The sequence below is a fragment of the Protomyctophum parallelum genome (genome assembly GCF_964188405.1).
Source record: "Protomyctophum parallelum genome assembly, chromosome: 5".
Classification (NCBI taxonomy): domain Eukaryota; kingdom Metazoa; phylum Chordata; class Actinopteri; order Myctophiformes; family Myctophidae; genus Protomyctophum; species Protomyctophum parallelum.
Window position 1 is genome coordinate 1,890,273 of NC_139702.1, and position 26,597 is coordinate 1,916,869.

A 26,597-nucleotide genomic window follows, 5' to 3' on the forward strand; every position below is an offset into this window, starting at 1 on the left:
GCGCGCCACCGAGTGGCGCGCTACGAGCTTGTAGGTCTGCTATTGTTGAAAAATCGAAGAACGACTGACATTTTTAGAATCTGATCTCAGGTCAGAATGGGTTAATCAGACCAGTGTGTGTCCAGTGGAAACCTCGTATGAATCTGATCTCAGGTCAGAATGGGTTAATAATAAGAGTGTTAATAAAGTTGACATCATGGTATCCCACTGATTAGAATAATGATATGGTCAGAGTTTGTGTTGTCTAGTTCACACTCTCACATCACAATGCTACGTACGGTACAGTAACTACAATATGTGATCCATCATGGCTGCTAGGGGATTATCATTATCAATGCTACGGTACAGTAACTACAATATGTGATCCATCATGGCTGCTAGGGAATTATCATTATGTGAACTAATGGGGTACAGTGATTACAGTATGTAGTCATGTTGGCACACACGCACACTTACACACACAATTCCTATGTTGGAAGATTAAGATTATGATGATTTACTTCACATAATCCCTGCCTGCCTTCTCTTTCCATCTCTTGGCGTCTTTACTCCAAAACTGTGATATTCAGTCCAGATATTTCATGTGTAATTGCAGACTTGCTGGCTGTACCTTCACACAGACAGGATTTGAAGTTCTGCTCTCAGCTCTCAGCTCTAATCTTCTCCATCTGAAAGAATTGGACCTCAGTTTCATCTGCCTGCAGGAATCACAACTGCTCCAGCTCTCTGCGTTACTGAAGAGTCCACAGTGTGGACTGCAGATCCTGGGGTAAAGAATGTGTGTTCTCTCTGTGTGGATCTCTACGTGAACATCAACACAGCACTTTGTTAAATGTGTATTTCTCTGCAGGTTGTCAGGCTGTGGAGTCACAGAGGAAGGCTGTTCTTCTCTGGCTTCAGCTGTGACCTCCAACCCCTCCTCCCAGCTGAAACAGCTGGACTTGAACTTCAGCCACTTAGGAGACTCTGCTCTGAAGAAGCTGTCTGCTGCCCTGGAGACTGTCAAGTGAGTAGACTTGTGTAGAGCGGCCGTCAAAGGTTCCAGGTTAAATTCCCGGCTCCTCCTGGCTGCTACATGTCGAAGTGTCCTTGAGCAAGACTCTCTGAACCCCTAACAGCTCCCGATGAGCATGCATGTTTTCCTCTGCCATCGGTGGGTGAATGTGAACTACATTGTAATGTAATGCGCTTTATAAATGCAGTTTCCCATATTATCATATCATATTACCATATGATCATGTTCATTCCAGCAGAGATTTAATATACAGTAGATGGTGACTATGTTCCATGGTTCTATAATCTATAACATAGATTAATATACAGTAGATAGTGTCTGTGTTCCATGGTTCTATAACATAGATTAATATACAGTAGATAGTGTCTATGTTCCATGGTTCTATAACATAGATTAATATACAGTAGATAGTGTCTATGTTCCATGGTTATATATAACATACATGGGGGGCCCAACTGGCGGCCCGGGGGCCACATGCAGCCCCCACCATCACTTAAAGCGGCCCGCAGGTATATATATCCGAACATTGATATATTATTGTTTTGATGTCTATTTTTTATGTCCAATGTATTTGTATTTGGTTCATAAAGTTAAATGCATTTGAAATTAAATAAAAATGTTACTTTTCAGGATTCCAATTCAAAAATAGCAAAAGAATAATTAAGGATTTCAGTTCAAATAATAGCAAAAATAGCTGATCCACAAGCTCAAAAGGCGTTGCATTGCGGCGTGTTGTGAGCTTGTAGATTGGCTGTTTTTGCTACGACAGTAGTTTGCAATGTAATGTGTAATATGTGTCCCTCTGGGGTGAGGGTGGAAATATAGCAGAACTCTGACTAGGGAGATAGGTGGGTTATTGTTCTGAGTTTTAATTAATGTAGAATGTAATTAGATGTAATTACTTACCTCTGTCATCGGTGTATGAATGTGTGTGTGAATGGGTGAATGTTTCTACATCCTGTCTGTCTGTCTGTCTGTCTGTCTGTCTGTCTGTCTGTCTGTCTGTCTGTCTGTTCCAGGGGGTCCTTGGGGGGTTCCAGGGGTCTTCTACATCCTGACAGTTTTCTGAAAAAGCCATGTTTCTGTCAGTCGTTCTTCGATTTTTCAGAAATAGCAGACCTACAAGCTCGTAGCGCGCCACTCGGTGGCGCGCTACGAGCTTGTAGATCTTCTATTTTTCAATGGCTAAAGCATAACATAGTGCTAACACCAAAAGGGGTTCCCGTTCAGAATGGGTTGAACACTTTATCCATATTTTATACGTTGGCTATCTTTTTTTTAATAGTTAGTTATAGTATTTTAAACCAAAAAGGCTCTTTCACACACTTATGCCGCAGTGTGCCAGTGATCACCCTCCTTATTTGTGCCAATGTTGGCACTGGTGCCTAAGGTTGCCTATAGACAATTTTAAAATGGCCTATTACAAGCTCCGTTGTAACCAAATGGACCCAAAACAATCTCAGATTGAAAGGTGCAATAGACCACTAGATGTTGCTCTCTGAACACCTCTGTTTCATGAGGGTTCTTGCTTGACTCACATCTGTTCTGTAGGGCAGCAATATTATGCAGTTTGCAACGCTGCAATATGGTAGCCTGGCCAGTGTTCATTTTGACAGCTAATTCCAATTTAGTCTTTTGAATAACACACGCTTTAGTTTTAGTCCTATTTTACTCATCTGAAATGGTCTAGTCTTAGTCTAGTCTTAGTGTTAGTCAATAAACCTGGTGGCAGCTTCCTCCAAGCGTTCCTTTAGGGGGAAAGTACAAAGTTGCCCACCTCTGTATTATAACATTAACATACAGTATAGTCGGTGTCTGTGTTCCATGGTTCTATTTCTAACATTTTGAATGTACAGTGATTGATACAGACAGTGATTTACAGTGAGTGTTATGATGTTCACCATGATATACTAGAATGATAAACAGCATCTGAATCTAAACAGTGTTCTAAATGACATCATAGTCTAAAGACATGAGGATAGAAGTATTGATATATTTAACATGTCTATAATCTATCTATAGAGATGATAGAAGTATCAGTGTGTAACAATCGCCGTCAAGGCAAATTATTAACTAAGGAATAAATCAGCAGGATGGTGGGGTTTACTCTGAACACTATGTAGGAAGTTGTAATTGACGAAATCACAGGTAAACAGTACACTTCACAATGACGTCTCTCCCTGTCTCTTTCCCTACTAAATGAAATAAACAAACAAGAAAACAAACTCAAACCAACAGTCAATAATTACATTCAAACCCCCCTCCCGCCCCAAACCAGTCCCAAAGTCAGTGGAACGCAACTGCGCTTCGAATTAAACAAATAATAAAAACCGCGTCCGACCTCCTCTTCCAACGAGTGATGTTTGGACGGAGTCTGTGGGAGAATGATGACAAAATGTGTTTAGTAAATATTTGGTGGGACTAAAACAGGCCGATGTGAGACATTAAGCAGCAGGTTTTGACTTGATTCATTGTTGTTCTACTTCCTACAGTGTGAATCATGGAGGAGAACGCTGGACTAAACCTCAACGCTGTGAACCTCAACTCCTTACAACACGTGAGTCTGTCTGTCTGTCTGTCTGTCTGTCTGTCTGTCTGTCTGTCTGTCTGTCTGTCTGTCTGGGATCTATCCTTGGACCCTCCTTTTCCCTCTGCACCAAATCTGCTGAAAATATCTGATCTTCAAGCTCACAACGTGTTGCGTTGCAACATGTTGTGGAACTGGGGGGGTTCCAGGGGGTCCTTGGGGGGTTCCAGGGGTCCGTGTAGGGTTCCAGGGGGTCCTTGGGGGGTTCCAGGGGTCCGTGTAGGGTTCCAGGGGGTCCGTGGATGGTTCCAGGCGGTTTCTATGTCAGTCGTTCTCGATTTTTCAAAAATAGCAGATCTACAAGCTTGTAGCGCGCCACTCGGTGGCGCGCTATGAGCTTGTAGATCTGCTATTTTTCAATGGCTAAAGCATAACATAGTGCTAACACCAAAAGGGGTTCCCGCCCAAAATGGTTTAAACACTTTATCCATATTTTATACGTTGGCTATTTAAAAATAGCAGATCTACAAGCTCACAGCGCATCACTGTGTGCCGCGCTTTGAGCTTGTACATCTGATACTGTGTGTGTGTGTGTGTGTGTGTGTGTGTGTGTTCAGTGCACATTAAACAGGTGTGTGTTTTGCCATGCTGCACTGCTTTATAGCAGATCTACAAGCTCGTAGCGCGCCACCGAGTGGCGCGCTACGAGCTTGTAGATCTGCTATTTTTGAAAGATGGAAGAAAAATAGCCTTTTCAGAAAACTGTCTGGATGTAGAAGACATTTTTAGAATCTGGTACCCAGGCCGGCCGGAACCCAGGCCGGTACTCAGGGCGGTACCCAGGATATTGAAAGATGGCAGATCTACAAGTTCATAGCGCGCCACCGAGTGAACTGCACTGGGGTCTGCACTGGGGTCTACACCAAATCTGCTGAAAATATCAGATCCATGGGTCCTTGGGGGGTTCCGTCATTGGACGGTTCCAGGGGTCCGTGGAGGGTTCCAGGGGGTCCTTGGGGGGTTCCAGGGGGTCCTTGGAGGGTTCCAGGGGTCCGTGGAGGGTTCCAGGGGGTCCTTGGAGGGTTCCAGGGGTCTGTGGGGGGTTCCAGGGGGTCCTTGGAGGGTTCCAAGGGGTCCCCAGCTAAATGTGTTAATTCAGCATTACATATAAATATTATATATTAAACACTTTATCCATATCTTATACGTCGGCTATTTAAAAATAGCAGATCTACAAGCTCACAGCGCATCACTGCGTTCCGCGCTTTGAGCTTGTACATCTGATACAGAAAAAGTGTGTGTGTGTGTGTGTGTGTGTGTGTGTGTGTGTGTGTGTGTGTGTGTGTGTGTGTGTGTGTGTGTGTGTGTGTGTGTGTGTGTGTGTGTGTGTGTGTGTACACGTGCTCCGTGCACGTATCATTCAGTGAAGGATGTATTTAATGTACTGTGTTGTTTTCTCATCAGATTTCCAGCGTCTCACTCTGGACACAAACACAGCAAACTGTCGCCTCACTCTGTCTGAGAACAACAGGAAGGTGACCCATCAGGATGGTCAGCCTCATTCATATCCTGACCATCCTGACAGGTTTGATACAGAGCAGCAGGTTCTGAGTTCAGAGAGTCTAGATGAACGCTGCTACAGTGAGGTACAGTTCAGTGGACGGGTTTGGATAGGAGTGACTGACGGAGACATCGGTAGGAAAGGAGACGGTCAGGACTGTGGGCTTGGAGGGAATGAACGGTCCTGGTGTCTGGGCTGTGCTGATGGTCAGCATGGTAACGCTTACTTTGTCACACACAATAGTAAGGATACTAACCTTCCTATCTGTCCCTCTGGCTCCAACAGAGTAGCCGTGTATCTGGACCGTCCCGCTGGGACTCTGTCCTTCTACAGAGTGTTAGAGGACACTCTGACTCACCTGTACACCGTCCAGACCTCCTTCACTCAACCGCTCTATGCTGGGTTTGGTGTTTGGTCTGACTCCTCTGTGTCTCTGTGTGAGGACAGACAGGCTGTGAGGACAGACAGACAGGCTGTGTGGACAGACAGGCTGTGAGGACAGACAGGCTGTGAGGACAGACAGACAGACTGTGAGGACAGACAGGCTGTGAGGACAGACAGACTGTGAGGACAGACAGGTTGTGAGCACAGGCAGACAGGCTGTGAGGACAGACAGGCTGTGAGGACAGACAGACAGGCTTTGAGGACAGACAGGCTGTGAGCACAGACAGGCTGTGAGCACAGACAGGCTGTGAGGACAGACAGGCTGTGAGGACAGACAGACAGGCTGTGAGCACAGACAGGCTGTGAGCACAGACAGGCTGTGAGGACAGACAGGCTGTGAGGACAGACAGACAGGCTGTGAGGACAGACAGGCTGTGAGGACAGACAGGCTGTGAGGACAGACAGACAGGCTTTGAGGACAGACAGACAGGCTGTGAGGACAGACAGACAGGCTGTGAGGACAGACAGGCTGTGAGAACAGACAGGCTGTGAGGACAGACAGGCTGTGAGGACAGACAGACAGGCTGTGAGGACAGACAGACAGGCTGTGAGGACAGACAGACAGGCTGTGAGGACAGACAGACAGGCTGTGAGGACAGACAGACAGGCTGTGAGGACAGACAGACAGTGTGTTGTATCATAATGTAATAATCAGGAACAGGTGTGGGGGGGGGGTGTTTACATAATATGTTTTGGTTTCCATAGAGTCACGGTTAGGGTCATCTGGGGTCACCGTTAGGGTCATCTGGGGTCACGGTTAGGTTCATCTGGGGTCACCGTTAGGGTCATCTGGGGTCACCGTTAGGGTCATCTGGGGTCGTTGAAATGTAAAAGTAGCACAGTGGTTCTCAACCTGTGGGTCGAGACCCTCTTATTTTCTTAAGATTCGTTTTTGGCTTTTCTATTGTATTGTATTCTATTTATATTCTATAACAATCATATACCTCAAGGAAACATGCACACACACAAACACACACACACACACACACACACACACACACGCCTACGCACACACACACACACAGTGTGTGATGTGCATTGGGTCCAGATGGTTCAAATGGAACCAAATGGACCGCGACGGGGAACGGCACCTCCAATAAACATCCACCCAATCCACTTCTCTCCACCTGAGTCGTGCCCTGAGAGACAAAGACTTTGAGAAGCTGTCCAGTGTTGTCCAGTGTGTCGCAGCGTGAGCTTGTAGATCGGCTATTTGGTGTAAAAACAGTCATTACGACCGCATCAAGGCCCGCCAAATGTTTTATTCCAAAGACTGACTAAAACTAAAACAGAAATGTGCTGCCCAAAACAACACTGTTGTCACAATGCTGTTATCTTATATAACTATATATTTGTTGTTCTATTTGAGATGTGTTGATTAAAAACATATTTACATTTCATGCTGTTGAACGCCTTCTTTGACCCTCCTATCAAGTCCTATGACCCTTCTTTGAGGGGCGCTAGTCCCTCCTATCAGCAGCTTTTCAGGGTGAGTGTGACCCTCCTATGAACAGCTTTTCAGGGTGAGTGTGACCCTCCTATGAGCAGCTTTTCAGGGTGAGTGTGACCCTCCTATGAGCAGCTTTTCAGGGTGAGTGTGACCCTCCTATGAAGAGCTTTTCAGGGTGAGTGTGACCCTCCTATGAGCAGCTTTTCAGGGTGAGTGTGACCCTCCTCTGAACAGCTTTTCAGGGTGACTGTGACCCTCCTATGAGCAGCTTTTCAGGGTGAGTGTGACCCTCCTCTGAACAGCTGTTCAGGGTGAGTGTGACCCTCCTATGAACATCTTTTCAGGGTGAGTGTGACCCTCCTATGAACAGCTTTTCAGGGTGTGTGTGACCCTCCTATGAACAGCTTTTCAGGGTGAGTGTGACCCTCCTATCAGCAGCTTTTCAGGGTGAGTGTGACCCTCCTCTGAACAGCTTTTCAGGGTGAGTGTGACCAGAACGCAAACATTGAAGCTAAAAGTGAGGGCAGAAAGATTGAAGACGGAAACGGTGAGGACACAACATTGCGATTGGCCGGAATGACATTCCGGATGATTTGATTGGTTGAACACGGAAAGTGATGTATGATGAATGATAGAAGCGCCCCTCACTTCACACGGGTGTGATTTTTCTTTTTCCTAACCCATTTTGGCCTGACGTCGAAATTTGAAAAATGTCTTCAAAATCCTGAAAAACCTTATGTTTCTGTGTGCTCAATATTTCATGTCAAGGACCCCAAAATAATATGTAATTGGCCACCGACCCCCATCTGAAAATATGTTGTTCCAGGGACCCCTCAGAAGCAAAGATTGGAGTTAAAATGTTCACTCTGTAATAATATATATTCAAACATTTTCATGATTTTTCAAAAATAGCAGATCTACAAGCTCATAGTGGTGCCGCGCTATGAGCTTGTAGATCTGCTATTTTTCAATAGCTAAAGTATATCATAATGCTTAAAACACCAGAATAGGTTAATGAAAGATGTTATACTTCCAGATTACTTCCATGTGTAGCTATCATACCATGCGTTGTTACACTTTAAACTCCAGCTTCTCGCTCAAATGTTTTCAAAAACATGTTTAACTAGAAAAAGTGCCCTTCTGGGCACAGGTCTCCACCAGGATAGGAATGTAGGACATTGATCACATGACTATGGAGATCATGTGTACCGATTTGCGTGAAATTTGGATAAAATCTGAAGGAGTAATAATAGAAAATGTGTTTTACATATGTGGGCCTCCTGGTGGCGCTATAAAGAGCAGATGTGAAAAATTCCAGGCAAAGCTTTTTCCTTGGCCTCTAGGGAGTTTGCATACAAAGTTATCCACAGATCCGTGCAGTTAGAGGTACAAACACTTTTCGGCCAGTTATAGCGCCACCTTGAGGCTGAGTTGAAATTGTTCATGTGGCATTTCGTCCTCGGCCTAGTGGGAATGTGGGTGCACAATTTCACGGAAATCACCCGATGTGTTCATGATTTGCAGCATTTTGTTTGAAACTGAGCACTCCTGTGAACTTTGGAAGCCAATCTTAACCAATCAGGATGGAGTCTGAGAAATCTGAAAGACCGGTTTCGTTGAATGGCTCTAGAGAGACTGTGTACCAATTTGCACGATGTTTGGACAAAATCTGTGGGTGTACTGTGCAAAAACTTGTTTTGCACAAAGCGGCCTCCTGGTGGCGCTATAACAGGCCGTTCTGGAAGATGTATCATGTAAAACAATCATTACATTCTCTTTATTGTTAATGGCATTTAATGTTTGTGTTTAGGGACAAGATGACGTACATTTTCCCTTCGTTGTCAAGGGTTAGGGTTAGTGGCGTTAGTACTAATGGCGTTTTTAAAACAAACACTGAACTAAAAACAAACATTAAACCTGTATATATACTCACAAACAGACCTGCTGAATTCAGCCATTGACCAATCAGAATCAAGCATTCAACCTATCCATGTAATAAGCTATACTATAGGCCAGTGGTTCGGCACCGGCTTGTAAATCTGTTATTTTTCAATAGCTAAAGCTAAAGTTTAACGTGATGCTTAAAACACCAAAACCACTTAAGCCCAATTTAAAAAACTGTGAAAAAATACTATAGCCGATCTACAAATCGGCTATTTTAAATATTTATTTAAACATGTCTTTAATATTTATTTAAATATAGAAAATCTTTCGTATATATATATATATATATATATATATTGTAGGAAACAGACACAAATGAGGCAGATTTAATCTAATTTTGGGAAAGACTGATTTAACCAGCACAATCATTACTCACTCTCTGGATACAGTGAAATCCTCAATGTTAATTGAAATCTAATTGTACAAATGTAACCGAAAGGGGTCCATTTGGTTATATTTGTGCACTCTGATGAATTAAATAAACACTGAGGATTTTTACTGTGTTAATTGCTAGAAACGTATAAACCACATTATACAGGAACCCTGGTGTCCCAATTCACATCACAACAGGCCAACATCCAGCTAAAACAGTCAGTCTACACTACAGGGTCTCAGATATGTGTCTCAAACACAGAACATGAGCCGGTCAATCTACACTACAGGGTCTCAGATATGTGTCTCAAACACAGAACATGAGCCGGTCAATCTACACTACAGGGTCTCAGATATGTGTCTCAAACACAGAACATGAGCCGGTAAATCTGATCTTTTCGGTGAAGACATTTGGTATAGAGGGAAAGGAGGGGTCCATGGACCCAGAGTTTCCAGTGTTCCACTTAATTCTGTTGTCAGTCGTTCAATAACATTCATTCGAGTGATCCGTGTCAGTCAATAAGTCAATAATACTGTGGGAACACAACACTGTCTATAGTGCCTATTTCCCTTACAAGATCTCCATCCAGCCGATTCAAATGAAATAATAACCAATGGCTCTGAGCAGTAGGTGAACTCCTGCCCTGTGTTTCATACTTTTTATTAACTCCATAAAAGGTCTTCCACTGCTGGCCTGCTCGCTTTGCCTAAAACAATGGCAACAAAAAAATACTGTACCTTAATTCGACAGGCAGCCTCTGTAGACATTTTTAAAGCACAGCTCAAGACCCACTTCTACACCCTTGTCCTCACTGTATTGCATTACTGCTCTTGTTTTTTAATGTTTAAGCCTTGCTTTTCTTTTCTTTTTTTCTCTCCATTGTTCTGTAAAGCACTTTGAGATGCATTTCATGTCATGAAAGGTGCTATACAAATAAAGTTTTATTATAATAATAATTATTATTATAATAAGCATTCATCACACCAGGGTTTGAGAGACCAGTAGTTGTTTTTTTGTATAAAGGTAAACAGAAGTCATCAAATGTAGTGTGTATGGACTGTGGCTCTGCTGTTTATATGGAATCTATGGAATAACCTGTATGGTGGGTTGGATCTGAGTCTTCACTAACAGAGTGTGGAAGAAAATCATTAGCTGACCGGAGATTATCTGTTCAGGTAACACAAGCGATGACTTCAACAAACACAATTACCCATATGGAAAAAAGATAGCTGCATTAGTATATGTTTTACATGAAACTTGTAGTTAATATATATGACAGTCAAAGCAGATATAAGAAACTTTTTGTAATTTATAGGAACTATATATATATATATATATATATATTTAACAGTCAAAGCACTTTCAAGAGTTCACATATAAAATCTAGTATGTACTTTACATGACATACATGTAAATGACATACATAAATGTAAAGACTTACTATTGGAGGTAACAGGACAACATATAATGTTTCTTCTACTTTTTTTCCCCATATGGGTATCTTCACAGTTGCTTATTTTAATCTGTCAGTCCCTCTATCCCCAACCCTAAGTGGGATATTCTGGGCCACTGCTATGCAACACTCAGGTTCAAGTCCAGTTCTGTGCTGCAGTCTGGACATAAAACATTGAAATGTGGAGTTACGAGGTTTCTGATATTTTATTCATATACTTTCAATTCTTGCCAGTTCTATTTTCTGTCACCTTTTGATGTCATCCCATCCGATGGTAACCAAGGGAGACTGTGCTGTACGACTGCTGCTGTTATGTGGCGCATTAATGTGACGGAGCCAGCCGGTCCCACCCTGGGTCCCTGTCCCCCCCCACCCTGGGTCCCTGTCCCCCCCCAAACCCTGGGTCCCTGTCCCCCCCCACCCTGGGTCCCTGTCCCCCCCCAAACCCTGGGTCCCTGTCCCCCCCCACCCCCCCACCCTGGGTCCCTGTCCCCCCCCCCCAAACCCTGGGTCCCTGTCCCCCCCCACCCTGGGTCCCTGTCCCACCCCCCAAACCCTGGGTCCCTGTCCCCCCCCACCCCCCACCCTGGGCCCCTGTCCGTCCCCCAGTGTGGATGAAAGTAACTAAAAAAAAATCAGGTACTTTTACTTTACTTTACGAATTTTAACTTGAACTAATTAATTCCGATTTTCTATACTATTACTCCACTACATCTCAGAGACAAATATTGTACTTTTACTCCACTACATTAGTTAGGCCTACTAGTTAGCCTACTTTCTAGATTTTGATTATTATTACAAAACCTACATTAAAATGGAGGTTAGGTTTGTATAGGAAGGGGGCAGGGCAGCTAAAATGAATATAAACTAGAAAAAGTGCCCTTCTGGGCACAGGTCTCCACCAGGATTTCTTCCTCAGCCTAGTGGGAATATGCGTGCACAGTTTCATCGCAATCGGACGCTGCGTTGAGGAGTTGTGGCGATTTGTACAAAGCGGGCTACTCCTGAAAACTGTAGGAGCCAATCGTGGCCAATCAGGATGGAATATGAGAAATCAAACAAACCTGTCTTGATCACATGACTATGGAGATCATGTGTACCGATTTGCGTGAAATTTGGATAAAGGAGTAATAGAAAATGTGTTTTACATATGTCGGCCTCCTGGTGGCGCTATAAAGAGCAGATGTGAAAAATTCCAGGCAAAGGTTTTTCCTTGGCCTCTAGGGAGTTGGCATACAAAGTTATCCACAGATCCATGCAGTTAGAGGTAAAAACACTTTTGGGCCAGTTATAGCGCCACCTTGAGGCTGAGTTGAAATTGTTCATGTGGCATTTCGTCCTCGGCCTAGTGGGAATGTGGGTGCACAATTTCACGGAAATCACGCGATGTGTTCATGATTTGCAGCATTTTGTTTGAAACTGAGCACTCCTGTGAACTTTGGAAGCCAATCTTAGCCAATCAGGATGGCGTCTGAGAAATCTGAAAGACCGGTTTCGTCGAATGGCTCTAGAGAGACTGTGTACCAATTTGCGTGATGTTTGGACAAAATCTGTAGGTGTACTGTGCAAAAACTTGTTTTGCACAAAGCGGCCTCCTGGTGGCGCTATAACAGGCCGTTCTGGAAGGTTTGGGGCAGAGGTTGATCGTTGGCATCCAGGGAGTGTGTGTGCAAAATTTGGCATCGACCGGGTTAACGGTGGCCGAGATTAGCTCCTCACGGACGGACGGACACACACACGGACGGACACACGGACGGACGGAGTGCAAAACATACTCTCCCCCCATGCCTTCGGCCTGGTGGAGACAATAAGTGTCTGAGCTGAAATCGACATGTAAATATGAAATAAATGCTTAAACATGTAGCTATAGGTGCAAAGACCACAAGTGAACCTTTCATGCCTGTTTTCTCAACTCGCTGTTTCTCTGTAAGACATTGCTCTATAAGCCATATCTCCAAAACTGGTGGGTGAAACTGAACATGACCAATATGTCAATTTGAAGCTATGATTCCCTGCTTTCATATATATTTCATATTGTGGGTGTGCAAAGGTGCAAATTCCCAAAAGATAATTAGTTTATTTACTTATGTAGGGAAAAATGGGAACAAAACGAATGGAAATAATTACACACATATATATGATTATTATTACTACCATAGCCCATAGCCATATAGAAACTCAGACTTTCTTTGTTTAAAAAAGAACCTTGGGGGATTAATAAAGTGACAACTTTTACAATATCTCCATTACCATTATCCAAATTAATTCCTGATGCATTTATGGCCTAAACGGCTTCCCATACTCGACTAAAGAGCCTTGATCCTATAGCCGGGTAGTAGAGCAGCACCATATAGCCTAGTCGACACTAGCATAGTAGAACACAGGCAGGATTGATTGATTATTTTACAGTTTGCAGAATTACAGTACATTTCACTGTACAACTCAATACAATAACTGTTAACTGTGAGTGGACGACACCATAAAGCATTACACTTGTTTACAATAGGGCCCACCATTTTCAATTCATCAAAATTAGACGTACAAATATACACGACAACTATAAATCCGACAATGTTCCATGATTTAAACACTCTCAGAGAACAAATTAACCCTGATTTTACAATATAGATTGGGGGTCCCAGAGATAGAAATACCACTCAATGGGGGTAGCCTAATGCATGTCAAACTAGCCCTAACAATAACCTCACAAAACAACTAGTCGGTGTTGTTGGAAAGTAATCAACAGGGCTCGAACCGGCAAAGTTAAGTTGCTAGGTTTAGAGATAGAGTTCTATATTGTCTATGTAAAGCCATGATGTCAGCGTCAGCCGCCCTTCCAGAGCCACTTCCGGACACGTGTACAGTTACGTTAATAATTCTACTCGAGTTGGAAGCATTAAAGACCCATTTAACCCTCATTGGCTTCCTTTCTTTTCCCTTTTTGCTTCCTATATGATGAATTCCTGTTCTGTTCTTTAACTATATAGAATTGTCTATTTGTATGTCTCTAAATGTTTTGATGAATTGAACAATGTGGACCCTGTTGTAAACAAGTGTAATGCTTAATTGGGTCGTCCACTCACAGTTAACAGTCTTTGTATTGAGTTTGTGCTTAAAATGTACTGTAAATTCTACAAACCGTTAATAAATATTTCAATCAATCAATCAAAAATGAATCAATGATTGAGAAAAACATCAGCGGGGTTTGAACCCGTGAAGTTACATAAGGTTGTATTGAAAGTCGGGTGTTTAGACCGCTAGACCACTAAGGACGCTGCCAGAAAAGGGACTGATGTCTGTATTGACTATTCAAGCCGTGACGTAACCCGCTTCTGGGTCTTACTCAAGAAAGCTTCACGTCATACATTTTCTTTTCTTTACAGTTACATTAATAATAATTATAGTCGAGTTGGAAGCATTAAGACACACTTTAACCCTCAATGGCTTCCTTTCTGAAAAATAACGCTATTGTAAAAAAATAAAAAGATTCACGCGTTCAGAATCATAATAGAAGCGGACGGGACCCGGATGTAACGTAAGGAGGACTACAATAATGACTACAAAGAAAATCGCGGCAAAAGACTCGCGGGCGTGGCCTCACGTCACGTCACACCCGGAAGGAAGTGACGCCCCCCCTCCTCAAATACGGAAGAGACGCGTGGAGGGGGGTTTGCTTCAGTGTTGTTTTGATCCTGCCACGTCACCATGTCCGCCGCCTCGTCGTCGTGTCCGCAGCAAGGTACGTTAAATGTTATTTAATACTTAAACGTTGTTGTTGTTGTTCAAACATCTGTGATCACTTTATATGATGTTAACTTTGTTGTGATGTTTATATATTATGTTCGTGCCGCTTTGTAAAACCGTGTTCCAGTGGCCTAATGGTTACTGTCGGCGCCTAGCAGACAACAAGGCCCGGGTTCGATTCCCCGTCGAGGACTGAGAAGTTAGCTTCATTCTTACCAAACTAAACACAATTGTTTTAGCTTTTCTCGTCGAGGTCCATTATTCAATTCAGTATTTGAGCCTAAAAATGGTGGTCCCGTGGCCGGCTCAGATACTGAATGAATTATGGACCTCCACTTGATGCAAACAAACAGTTGTGTTTGTTAAGAAGAAAAGATACTCGGTCATCGACTGGGAGTCGAACCCGGGCCCGGATGTTCACATAGCATCGATTCTAACCTTTCGGCTACTGGATCATGGTTTTGTAAAGTAGTAGAAAGATAATATATGAACACAACAGAGTAGAAACAGAGCATTCTGGGATGCACGCTAGTTCGTTAGCTAGCTAGCTAGCGTGCTGCCGTCGTGAACGTGCACAATGATAGTCAACGGACCAGCGCCTTCATGTGTTTGGGGCCAGGCTGCAATACCTTCATTCGGCCACTATGTCCATTTCGCCTCAGGGTTTCCTATGGGTGCCGTCTCTATTCATTATATACTCTATGCTCACAATGGTGGTCAGTGGCTCAAATGGGTCTGAGAGGCTAAATGGCCTCAAATGGTGGTCCGTGGCTTAAATGCTGAATAAATAATCGACTAGAGGTGAAAAGAGTAGTGTTTAGATGGTTCTGTTATGACTTCTCCTCTGCATGTTGTAGTGTTTAGATGGTTCCGTTATGACTGCATGTTGTAGTGTAGGCTCGAGGATCGTTTGCTTTTGCCTGAAGGCTGGCGTGCTTTGATGACGCAGTGTTGTGAGGCGCCAGAGTTGGCTGTGATGAGCTGTTGTGTGGAATGATAATAAACGGAGCGACCGGTGGCGTTCCAATGATAAACTCCTTGTCATCTATCCTTATAAAGAGAGTCTAAAGCCTGCATATTCTTCTAGCTGTGGCCGGCGCTACAGTAGTATTTAGATGGTTCTGTTATGACTTCTCCTCTGCATGTTGTAGTGTTTAGATGGTTCTGTTATGACTTCTCCTCTGCATGTTGTAGTATTTAGATGGTTCTGTTATGACTTCTCCTCTGCATGTTGTAGTATTTAGATGGTTCTGTTATGACTTCTCCTCTGCATGCTGTAGTGTTTAGATGGTTCTGTTATGACTTCTCCTCTGCATGTTGTAGTGTTTAGATGGTTCTGTTATGACTTCTCCTCTGCATGTTGTAGTATTTAGATGGTTCTGTTATGACTTCTCCTCTGCATGTTGTAGTATTTAGATGGTTCTGTTATGACTTCTCCTCTGCATGCTGTAGTGTTTAGATGGTTCTGTTATGACTTCTCCTCTGCATGCTGTAGTGTTTAGATGGTTCCGTTATGACTGCATGCTGTAGTGTTTAGATGGTTCTGTTATGACTTCTCCTCTGCATGCTGTAGTGTTTAGATGGTTCTGTTATGACTTCTCCTCTGCATGTTGTAGTGTTTAGATGGTTCTGTTATGACTTCTCTTCTGCATGCTGTAGTGTTTAGATGGTTCTGTTATGACTTCTCCTCTGCATGTTGTAGTGTTTAGATGGTTCTGTTATGACTTCTCCTCTGCATGCTGTAGTGTTTAGATGGTTCTGTTATGACTTCTCCTCTGCATGTTGTAGTGTTTAGATGGTTCTGTTATGACTTCTCCTCTGCATGCTGTAGTGTTTAGATGGTTCTGTTATGACTTCTCCTCTGCATGTTGTAGTGTTTAGATGGTTCTGTTATGACTTCTCCTCTGCATGCTGTAGTGTTTAGATGGTTCTGTTATGACTTCTCTTCTGCATGCTGTAGTGTTTAGATGGTTCTGTTATGACTTCTCCTCTGCATGTTGTAGTGTTTAGATGGTTCTGTTATGACTTCTCCTCTGCATGCTGTAGTGTTTAGATGGTTCTGTTATGACTTCTCCTCTGCATGTTGTAGTGTTTAGATGGTTCTGTTATGACTTCTCCTCTGCATGCTGTAGTGTTTAGATGGTTCTGTTATGACTTCTCCTCTGCATGTTGTAGTGTTTAGATGGTTCTGTTATGACTTCTCCTCTGCATGCTGTAGTGTTTAGATGGTTCTGTTATGACTTATCCTCTGCATGTTGTAGTGTTTAGATGGTTCTGTTATGACATCTCCTCTGCATGTTGTAGTGTTTAGATGGTTCCGTTATGACTGCATGTTGTAGTGTTTAGATGGTTCTGTTATGACTGCATGCTGTAGTGTTTAGATGGTTCTGTTATGACTTCTCCTCTGCATGCTGTAGTGTTTAGATGGTTCTGTTATGACTTCTCCTCTGCATGTTGTAGTGTTTAGATGGTTCTGTTATGACTTCTCCTCTGCATGTTGTAGTGTTTAGATGGTTCTGTTATGACTTCTCCTCTGCATGCTGTAGTGTTTAGATGGTTCTGTTATGACTTCTCCTCTGCATGTTGTAGTGTTTAGAATGGGGGTGGGCAACTTTGACATAGAGACTATATTTCCACTATATTTCCACTCTCACTCCAGAGGGCCACGTTGCATATTACTGTTGTAGCAAAAATAGACGATGTACAAGCTCAAAACGCGTCGCAGTGCAACGCGTTTGGGGCTTATTGATCAGCTATTTTTTCCCCCAAGACGGTGGATTGTGGCCCATGCCTTCCTGCTGTTATTTGTCATGTTGGTGTTCTCTATATCTTTTCGTCCTGGGCATGACGTTAAACTGTTCCGTTCGAGAGTACCAGCGACCCTCGAATGTAAACAGCCACGAAAGGAAATTATGTGTGTGTGAGGTGTTCTCTATGGGTTGGGTTTCAGGTGGTTGTATTGTAGTAGCTTGACATTTCTTGGAGGGCACTTTCAAGGACAGACTCAATCTTCTGGAAGTCTGCTTGTTGGGTCGTAATGCAGAGGTTGTCGGCGTAGATGAAATGCTGGCATTAGGCATTGGGTAGTGGCTGGTCGTTTGTGTAGATATTGAAAAGGAGGGGGGCGAGCACGCTACCTTGTGGGAGGCCGTTCTTTTGGGCTTTCCATTTACTCCTCTGGTCATTTAACTGGACATAGAAGCGCCTGTTGTTGAGGAGGCTTTTCCTGACCATTGTGCGGTGTTGGACAGTGTCGTAGGCAGCAGAGAGATCTCTGAATGCTGCTCCAGTTATTTGTTTCCCCTCAAACCCATCCTCAATGTGTTGGGTGAGGTTGAGCTCTGTCCAGCACAGGAGCGGCTGGGACGGAAACCAGCTTGGTCTTTAGTCAGCTTGGTATCTATGAGTGGCAACGAGGCGTTGGAGTAGCAGCTTCTCATATAGCCTTGTAGGTGATGCAGAGGGAAATGGGTCGGTAGCTCTTTGTGGATAATGGGTCTTTGCCAGGTTTAAGGATTGCAACCACTTTGGCCTTTTCCCAGACCGAAGGGATGGTTTTCTGTGCTATGCATGTGTTCAGCATCCCCACAAGCCAGGTCTTTGCGTTGGGTCCCAGGTGCTGTACCATTTCTGCCAGTAGGTCATCAATCCCTGCTGCTTTTCCGGGTTTCAACTTTCCCATTGCAGTTTCAAGTTCTTCTAGGTCGAAGGGTTTGGTTTGAGGGCTGGCTGATTGTGGTTGGTCTGATACCACTGTGCGATGGTATTCTCCTGTGGGTCGGTGGCGGTCTTGGTCACAACTGGTGGCCAACAGTTGTAACCAACACCGCCACCGACTCGCATAGAATACCATCGCACAGTGGTATCAGACCAACCACAATCAGCCAGCCCTCAAACCAAACCCTTCGACTTAGAAGAACGTGAAACTGCAATGGGAAAGTTGAAACCCGGAAAAGCAGCAGGGATTGATGGCATACTGGCAGAAATGATACAGCACCTGGGAGCTAACGCAAGGACCTGGCTTGTGGGGATGCTGAACACATGCATAGCACAGAAAACCATCCCTTCTGTTTGGAAAAAGGCCGAAGTGGTTGCAATCCCTAAACCTGGCAAAGACCCATTATCCCCGAAGAGCTACCGACCCATTTCCCTCCTGCATCACCTACAAGCTCTATGAGAGGCACTAACATTTCTGAACAGACTATATTTACATCAATATGTCTGGGTCCCCACCTACTCACTCAGGGTTGACGTGTCACACCTGCAGTGATGGGAGGGGCACCAAAATGTGGTGTTTTGATTGGTTGATGGGGGCACTCCCTTAGTATAAAAGTGTATGTTTTGTGTACACATGACCTGATGAAGATCAAATAGATCGAAACGTTGTCAGTATTTCAATACAGAACGTTTTTTTTATACCTGTGATGTGCGGGCTCCATCCAATACCTACACCAGTTGTGATGCAACAGAGTTTGCTGTGACCGTTGTGAATTATGGGTGGTGTGGTCTTTGCCAAGACGGTGGATTGTGGCTCATGCCTTCCTGCTGTTATTTGTCATGTTGGTGTTCTCTATATCTTTTCGTCCTGGGCATGACGTTAAACTGTTCCGTTCGAGAGGACCGGCGACCCTCGAATGTAAACAGCCACGAAAGGAAATTATGTGTGTGTGAGGTGTTCTCTATGGGTTGGGTTTCAGGTGGTTGTATTGTAGTAGCTTGACATTTCTTGGAGGGCACTTTCAAGGACAGACTCAATCTTCTGGAAGTCTGCTTGTTGGGTCGTAATGCAGAGGTTGTCGGCGTAGATGAAATGCTGGCATTAGGCATTGGGTAGTGGCTGGTCGTTTGTGTAGATATTGAAAAGGAGGGGGGCGAGCACGCTACCTTGTGGGAGGCCGTTCTTTTGGGCTTTCCATTTACTCCTCTGGTCATTTAACTGGACATAGAAGCGCCTGTTGTTGAGGAGGCTTTTCCTGACCATTGTGCGGTGTTGGACAGTGTCGTAGGCAGCAGAGAGATCTCTGAATGCTGCTCCAGTTATTTGTTTCCCCTCAAACCCATCCTCAATGTGTTGGGTGAGGTTGAGCTCTGTCCAGCACAGGAGCGGCTGGGACGGAAACCAGCTTGGTCTTTAGTCAGCTTGGTATCTATGAGTGGCAACGAGGCGTTGGAGTAGCAGCTTCTCATATAGCCTTGTAGGTGATGCAGAGGGAAATGGGTCGGTAGATCTTTGTGGATAATGGGTCTTTGCCAGGTTTAAGGATTGCAACCACTTTGGCCTTTTCCCAGACAGAAGGGATGGTTTTCTGTGCTATGCATGTGTTCAGCATCCCCACAAGCCAGGTCTTTGCGTTGGGTCCCAGGTGCTGTAACATTTCTGCCAGTAGGTCATCAATCCCTGCTGCTTTTCCGGGTTTCAACTTTCCCATTGCAGTTTCAAGTTCTTCTAGGTCGAAGGGTTTGGTTTGAGGGCTGGCTGATTGTGGTTGGTCTGATACCACTGTGCGATGGTATTCTCCTGTGGGTCGGTGGCGATCTTGGTCACAACTGGTGGCCAACAGTTGTAACCAACACCGCCACCGACTCACATAGAATACCATCGCACAGTGGTATCAGACCAACCACAATCAGCCAGCCCTCAAACCAAACCCTTCGACTTAGAAGAACGTGAAACTGCAATGGGAAAGTTGAAACCAGGAAAAGCAGCAGGGATTGATGGCATACTGGCAGAAATGATACAGCACCTGGGACCTAACGCAAGGACCTGGCTTGTGGGGATGCTGAACACATGCATAGCACAGAAAACCATCCCTTCTGTTTGGAAAAAGGCCGAAGTGGTTGCAATCCCTAAACCTGGCAAAGACCCATTATCCCAGAAGAGCTACCGACCCATTTCCCTCCTGCATCACCTACAAGCTCTATGAGAGGCACTAACATTTCTGAACAGACTATATTTACATCAATATGTCTGGGTCCCCACCTACTCACTCAGGGTTGACGTGTCACACCTGCAGTGATGGGAGGGGCACCAAAATGTGGTGTTTTGATTGGTTGATGGGGGCACTCCCGTAGTATAAAAGTGTATGTTTTGTGTACACATGACCTGATGAAGATCAAATAGATCGAAACGTTGTCAGTATTTCAATACAGAACGTTTTTTTATACCTGTGATGTGCGGGCTCCATCCAATACCTACACCAGTTGTGATGCAACAGAGTTTGCTGTGACCGTTGTGAATTATGGGTGGTGTGGTCTTTGCCAAGACGGTGGATTGTGGCTCATGCCTTCCTGCTGTTATTTGTCATGTTGGTGTTCTCTATATCTTTTCGTCCTGGGCATGACGTTAAACTGTTCCGTTCGAGAGGACCGGCGACCCTCGAATGTAAACAGGAGTAGCAGCCTCTCTTGTAGGTGATGCAGAGGAGGGAAATGGGTCGGTAGCTCTTTGAGGATGATGGGTCTTTGCCAGGTTCGGGGATTGCAACCACTTTGGCCTTTCTCCAGACAGAAGGGATGGTTTTCTGTGCCATGCATGTATTCAGCATCCCCACGAGCCAGGTCTTTGCGTTAGGTTCCAGGTGCTGTATAATTTCTGCCAGTATGTCATCAATCCCTGCTGCTTTTCCGGGTTTCGACTTTCCCATTGCATTTTCGAGTTCTTCTAGGTCGAAGGGTTTGGTTTGAGGGCTGGCTGATTGTGGTTGGTCTGATACCACTGTGCGATGGTATTCTCCTGTGGGTCGGCGGCGGTGTTGGTTACGACTGTTGGCCACCAGTTGTGATGCAAAAGAGTTCGCTGTGACCGTTGTGAATTATGGGTAGCTCCCTGAGGTCCTTGATCGCCATTGGGTCCAACAGTGGTCATTGAAGCGTGCGCACACATGCACCTACACACGCACAGGCGCACATGCGTATGCACACCTGGACCTTTAAATGAACAACAACACAAAAACTAAGGCACTGGTGTCGGACTTCTGGTTTACCGGAACGGGGTTCAACTCCCTGCAGTGCCCTGCTCAATGTGTTGTATTTCATTCATTGGTCCATGGTCTCAGAGGTCATTGAGCGGCGCGCTATAGTGCGCGATTCTTCATCATTGTTGAGGATTTTAAAAAAAAAGGTGAAAATCAAGGAAAAGCAAAAGGCTATAGTCCATGGTCACGGACCGCATACTGGTCAAGGTCATTTATACTGGTGAAGATCATTTACTAGTCTTATGAAGGTCATTTATACTGGTCAAGGTCATTTACTAGTCTCATGAAGGTAATTTATAATGCCTTCCTGCTGTTATTTGTCATGTTGGTGTTCTCTATATCTTTTCGTCCTGGGCATGACGTTAAACTGTTCCGTTCGAGAGGACCGGCGACCCTCGAATGTAAACAGCCACGAAAGGAAACTATGTGTGTGTGAGGTGTTCTCTATCATTTCATTCCAGTACTACTACTTTGGGTAGTGGCTGGACGTTTGTGTAGATATTGAAAAGGAGGGGGCGAGCAGGCTACCTTGTGGTAGGCCGTTCTTTTGGGCTTTCCATTTACTCCTCTGGTCATTTAACTGGACATAGAAGCGCCTGTTGTTGAGGAGGCTTTTCCTGACCATTGTGCGGTGTTGGACAGTGTCGTAGGCAGCAGAGAGATCTCTGAATGCTGCTCCAGTTATTTGTTTTCCCTCAAACCCATCCTCAATGTGTTGGGTGAGGTTGAGCTCTGTCCAGCACAGGAGCGGCCAGGACGGAAACCAGCTTGGTCTTTAGTCAGCTTGGTGTCTATGAGTGGCAACGAGGCGTTGGAGTAGCAGCTTCTCATATAGCCTTGTAGGTGATGCAGAGGGAAATGGGTCGGTAGCTCTTTGTGGATAATGGGTCTTTGCCAGGTTTAAGGATTGCAACCACTTTGGCCTTTTCCCAGACAGAAGGGATGGTTTTCTGTGCTATGCATGTGTTCAGCATCCCCACAAGCCAGGTCTTTGCGTTGGGTCCCAGGTGCTGTAACATTTCTGCCAGTAGGTCATCAATCCCTGCTGCTTTTCCGGGTTTCAACTTTCCCATTGCAGTTTCAAGTTCTTCTAGGTCGAAGGGTTTGGTTTGAGGGCTGGCTGATTGTGGTTGGTCTGATACCACTGTGCGATGGTATTCTCCTGTGGGTCGGTGGCGGTCTTGGTCACAACTGGTGGCCAACAGTTGTAACCAACACCGCCACCGACTCACATAGAATACCATCGCACAGTGGTATCAGACCAACCACAATCAGCCAGCCCTCAAACCAAACCCTTCGACTTAGAAGAACGTGAAACTGCAATGGGAAAGTTGAAACCCGGAAAAGCAGCAGGGATTGATGGCATACTGGCAGAAATGATACAGCACCTGGGAGCTAACGCAAGGACCTGGCTTGTGGGGATGCTGAACACATGCATAGCACAGAAAACCATCCCTTCTGTTTGGAAAAAGGCCGAAGTGGTTGCAATCCCTAAACCTGGCAAAGACCCATTATCCCCGAAGAGCTACCGACCCATTTCCCTCCTGCATCACCTACAAGCTCTATGAGAGGCACTAACATTTCTGAACAGACTATATTTACATCAATATGTCTGGGTCCCCACCTACTCACTCAGGGTTGACGTGTCACACCTGCAGTGATGGGAGGGGCACCAAAATGTGGTGTTTTGATTGGTTGATGGGGGCACTCCCTTAGTATAAAAGTGTATGTTTTGTGTACACATGACCTGATGAAGATCAAATAGATCGAAACGTTGTCAGTATTTCAATACAGAACGTTTTTTTTATACCTGTGATGTGCGGGCTCCATCCAATACCTACACCAGTTGTGATGCAACAGAGTTTGCTGTGACCGTTGTGAATTATGGGTGGTGTGGTCTTTGCCAAGACGGTGGATTGTGGCTCATGCCTTCCTGCTGTTATTTGTCATGTTGGTGTTCTCTATATCTTTTCGTCCTGGGCATGACGTTAAACTGTTCCGTTCGAGAGGACCGGCGACCCTCGAATGTAAACAGCCACGAAAGGAAATTATGTGTGTGTGAGGTGTTCTCTATGGGTTGGGTTTCAGGTGGTTGTATTGTAGTAGCTTGACATTTCTTGGAGGGCACTTTCAAGGACAGACTCAATCTTCTGGAAGTCTGCTTGTTGGGTCGTAATGCAGAGGTTGTCGGCGTAGATGAAATGCTGGCATTAGGCATTGGGTAGTGGCTGGTCGTTTGTGTAGATATTGAAAAGGAGGGGGGCGAGCACGCTACCTTGTGGGAGGCCGTTCTTTTGGGCTTTCCATTTACTCCTCTGGTCATTTAACTGGACATAGAAGCGCCTGTTGTTGAGGAGGCTTTTCCTGACCATTGTGCGGTGTTGGACAGTGTCGTAGGCAGCAGAGAGATCTCTGAATGCTGCTCCAGTTATTTGTTTCCCCTCAAACCCATCCTCAATGTGTTGGGTGAGGTTGAGCTCTGTCCAGCACAGGAGCGGCTGGGACGGAAACCAGCTTGGTCTTTAGTCAGCTTGGTATCTATGAGTGGCAACGAGGCGTTGGAGTAGCAGCTTCTCATATAGCCTTGTAGGTGATGCAGAGGGAAATGGGTCGGTAGATCTTTGTGGATAATGGGTCTTTGCCAGGTTTAAGGATTGCAACCACTTTGGCCTTTTCCCAGACAGAAGGGATGGTTTTCTGTGCTATGCATGTGTTCAGCATCCCCACAAGCCAGGTCTTTGCGTTGGGTCCCAGGTGCTGTAACATTTCTGCCAGTAGGTCATCAATCCCTGCTGCTTTTCCGGGTTTCAACTTTCCCATTGCAGTTTCAAGTTCTTCTAGGTCGAAGGGTTTGGTTTGAGGGCTGGCTGATTGTGGTTGGTCTGATACCACTGTGCGATGGTATTCTCCTGTGGGTCGGTGGCGATCTTGGTCACAACTGGTGGCCAACAGTTGTAACCAACACCGCCACCGACTCACATAGAATACCATCGCACAGTGGTATCAGACCAACCACAATCAGCCAGCCCTCAAACCAAACCCTTCGACTTAGAAGAACGTGAAACTGCAATGGGAAAGTTGAAACCAGGAAAAGCAGCAGGGATTGATGGCATACTGGCAGAAATGATACAGCACCTGGGACCTAACGCAAGGACCTGGCTTGTGGGGATGCTGAACACATGCATAGCACAGAAAACCATCCCTTCTGTTTGGAAAAAGGCCGAAGTGGTTGCAATCCCTAAACCTGGCAAAGACCCATTATCCCAGAAGAGCTACCGACCCATTTCCCTCCTGCATCACCTACAAGCTCTATGAGAGGCACTAACATTTCTGAACAGACTATATTTACATCAATATGTCTGGGTCCCCACCTACTCACTCAGGGTTGACGTGTCACACCTGCAGTGATGGGAGGGGCACCAAAATGTGGTGTTTTGATTGGTTGATGGGGGCACTCCCTTAGTATAAAAGTGTATGTTTTGTGTACACATGACCTGATGAAGATCAAATAGATCGAAACGTTGTCAGTATTTCAATACAGAACGTTTTTTTATACCTGTGATGTGCGGGCTCCATCCAATACCTACACCAGTTGTGATGCAACAGAGTTTGCTGTGACCGTTGTGAATTATGGGTGGTGTGGTCTTTGCCAAGACGGTGGATTGTGGCTCATGCCTTCCTGCTGTTATTTGTCATTTTGGTGTTCTCTATATCTTTTCGTCCTGGGCATGACGTTAAACTGTTCCGTTCGAGAGGACCGGCGACCCTCGAATGTAAACAGGTGCTGGGACAGGGACAGGTGTTGTCTTGACGCATCCCGTGATGATGCGACAGGTGTCATTTAGGGCTGTGTCGACCAATTTGGTGTGACGTGATCGGCTCCAGCTTGAGCAGGCATACTCTGCTGTAGAGAAAGACAGGGCCATGGCAGTTGCACGGATTGTTTGTGGGTCTGCACCCCACTTGGAGTTCACTAGTTTTCACAGGATGTTATTGTGGGTGTTGACCGTGGCTTTTGTGTTCTACAGGTGTTTTTTGAAGAAGAGTGTCCTGTCCAGTGTAACTCCAAGATACATGGGGTGGGTATGTTTGGAGAGTTTGTGACCATCCCAAGTGACGCTCAGTTCTTTTTTCGCGTCTCGGTTCCTCAGGTGGAAGCTGCATAGTTGGGTTTGTGTGTGTCTTTCTTTTTCTGTCTTTCTTTCTTAGGACGGAGATAAAGGTAGACGCCGTTGGAAGGCTCAACACAAGCCGATGCCCCTAGAGATCCATCCCAAAGCTTCCCTCAGGGAGCCCAGCAAGCCAGCTAGCCAGCAAGCCTGCCCAGTCAGCCAACGCAGCCAGTCAGCTCCGCCAGTCAGCCAGTGTAGAAAGTCAGGCTGCCAAGCCAGAGCATATCAGCCGTTGCAGTCAGCCATTGCAGCCATACCAGCCTTGCTCAGTCAGCTCAGCCAGGCCTCTCTCGAGGCCTGGCTCTCTGTCTGCCTGGCCCGGTCTGCCCCGCCCTGCCTTGCAGCAACAGAACCAGCCTTTCTGGCAAGCCAGCCAGCTCAGAATGCGAGCTGAGCAAGCCAGTGCAGCAGCAAGCCCAGACTAGGTTACCGCAGCCTTACTGTGCAGCCACAGCCACTCAGCCCAGACCAGCAGGAGCTGGCCAGGCTCCAACCCTTGCAGCGCAGCCTTAGGCCGGATAGTCCCCCTGCCTGCACTTTGTTGCCTTCCTGGCCTGTCTGCCTGCCTAGGCGCCTCGGTCTTCCTGTCTGTCTGCCTTGGCCTGCCGGTCTGAAACTGGTTTAGACTAACTGCGTGCTTGCCAGCTGCGCTGGCTTGCTGAGCTCGTATTCTGAGCTGGCTGGCTTGCTAGCAAGGCTGGTTCTGTTGCTGCAAGGCAGGGCAGGGCAGACCGGGCCAGGCAGACAGAGAGCCAGGCCTCGAGAGAGGCCTGGCTGAGCTGACTGAGCAAGGCTGGTATGGCTGCAATGGCGGACTGCAAGAGCTGATATGCTCTGGCTTGTCAGCCTGACTTTCTACACTGGCTGACTGGCGGAGCTGGCTGGCTGCGTTGGCTGACTGGGCGGGCTTGCTGGCTAGCTGGCTTGCTGGGCTCCCTGA

The 26,597-nt window shown here is 45.5% G+C and overlaps 2 protein-coding genes across 2 annotated transcripts in view; both read left to right on the forward strand.

Moving 5' to 3' along the window:
* LOC310859190 (uncharacterized protein) overlaps positions 1-5,895 on the forward strand; it is a gene marked incomplete at its 5' end in the record, with an annotated part of 57,260 nt that extends 51,365 nt beyond the window's left edge. The window contains 4 exons of the mRNA XM_083765591.1: positions 596-769; positions 851-1,006; positions 3,508-3,572; positions 5,007-5,895. Coding sequence (XP_083621717.1) covers positions 596-769; positions 851-1,006; positions 3,508-3,572; positions 5,007-5,599 — 988 coding nt within the window. The 3' untranslated portion in view covers positions 5,600-5,895. The remainder of the gene's footprint in view (positions 1-595; positions 770-850; positions 1,007-3,507; positions 3,573-5,006) is intronic.
* The window catches only part of LOC310859189 (NACHT, LRR and PYD domains-containing protein 3-like), a gene marked incomplete at its 5' end in the record, with an annotated part of 125,411 nt that extends 118,471 nt beyond the window's left edge, over positions 1-6,940 (forward strand). The window contains one exon of the mRNA XM_083765590.1: positions 5,889-6,940. The remainder of the gene's footprint in view (positions 1-5,888) is intronic.
* Between the last annotated feature and the right edge of the window lie 19,657 nt (positions 6,941-26,597).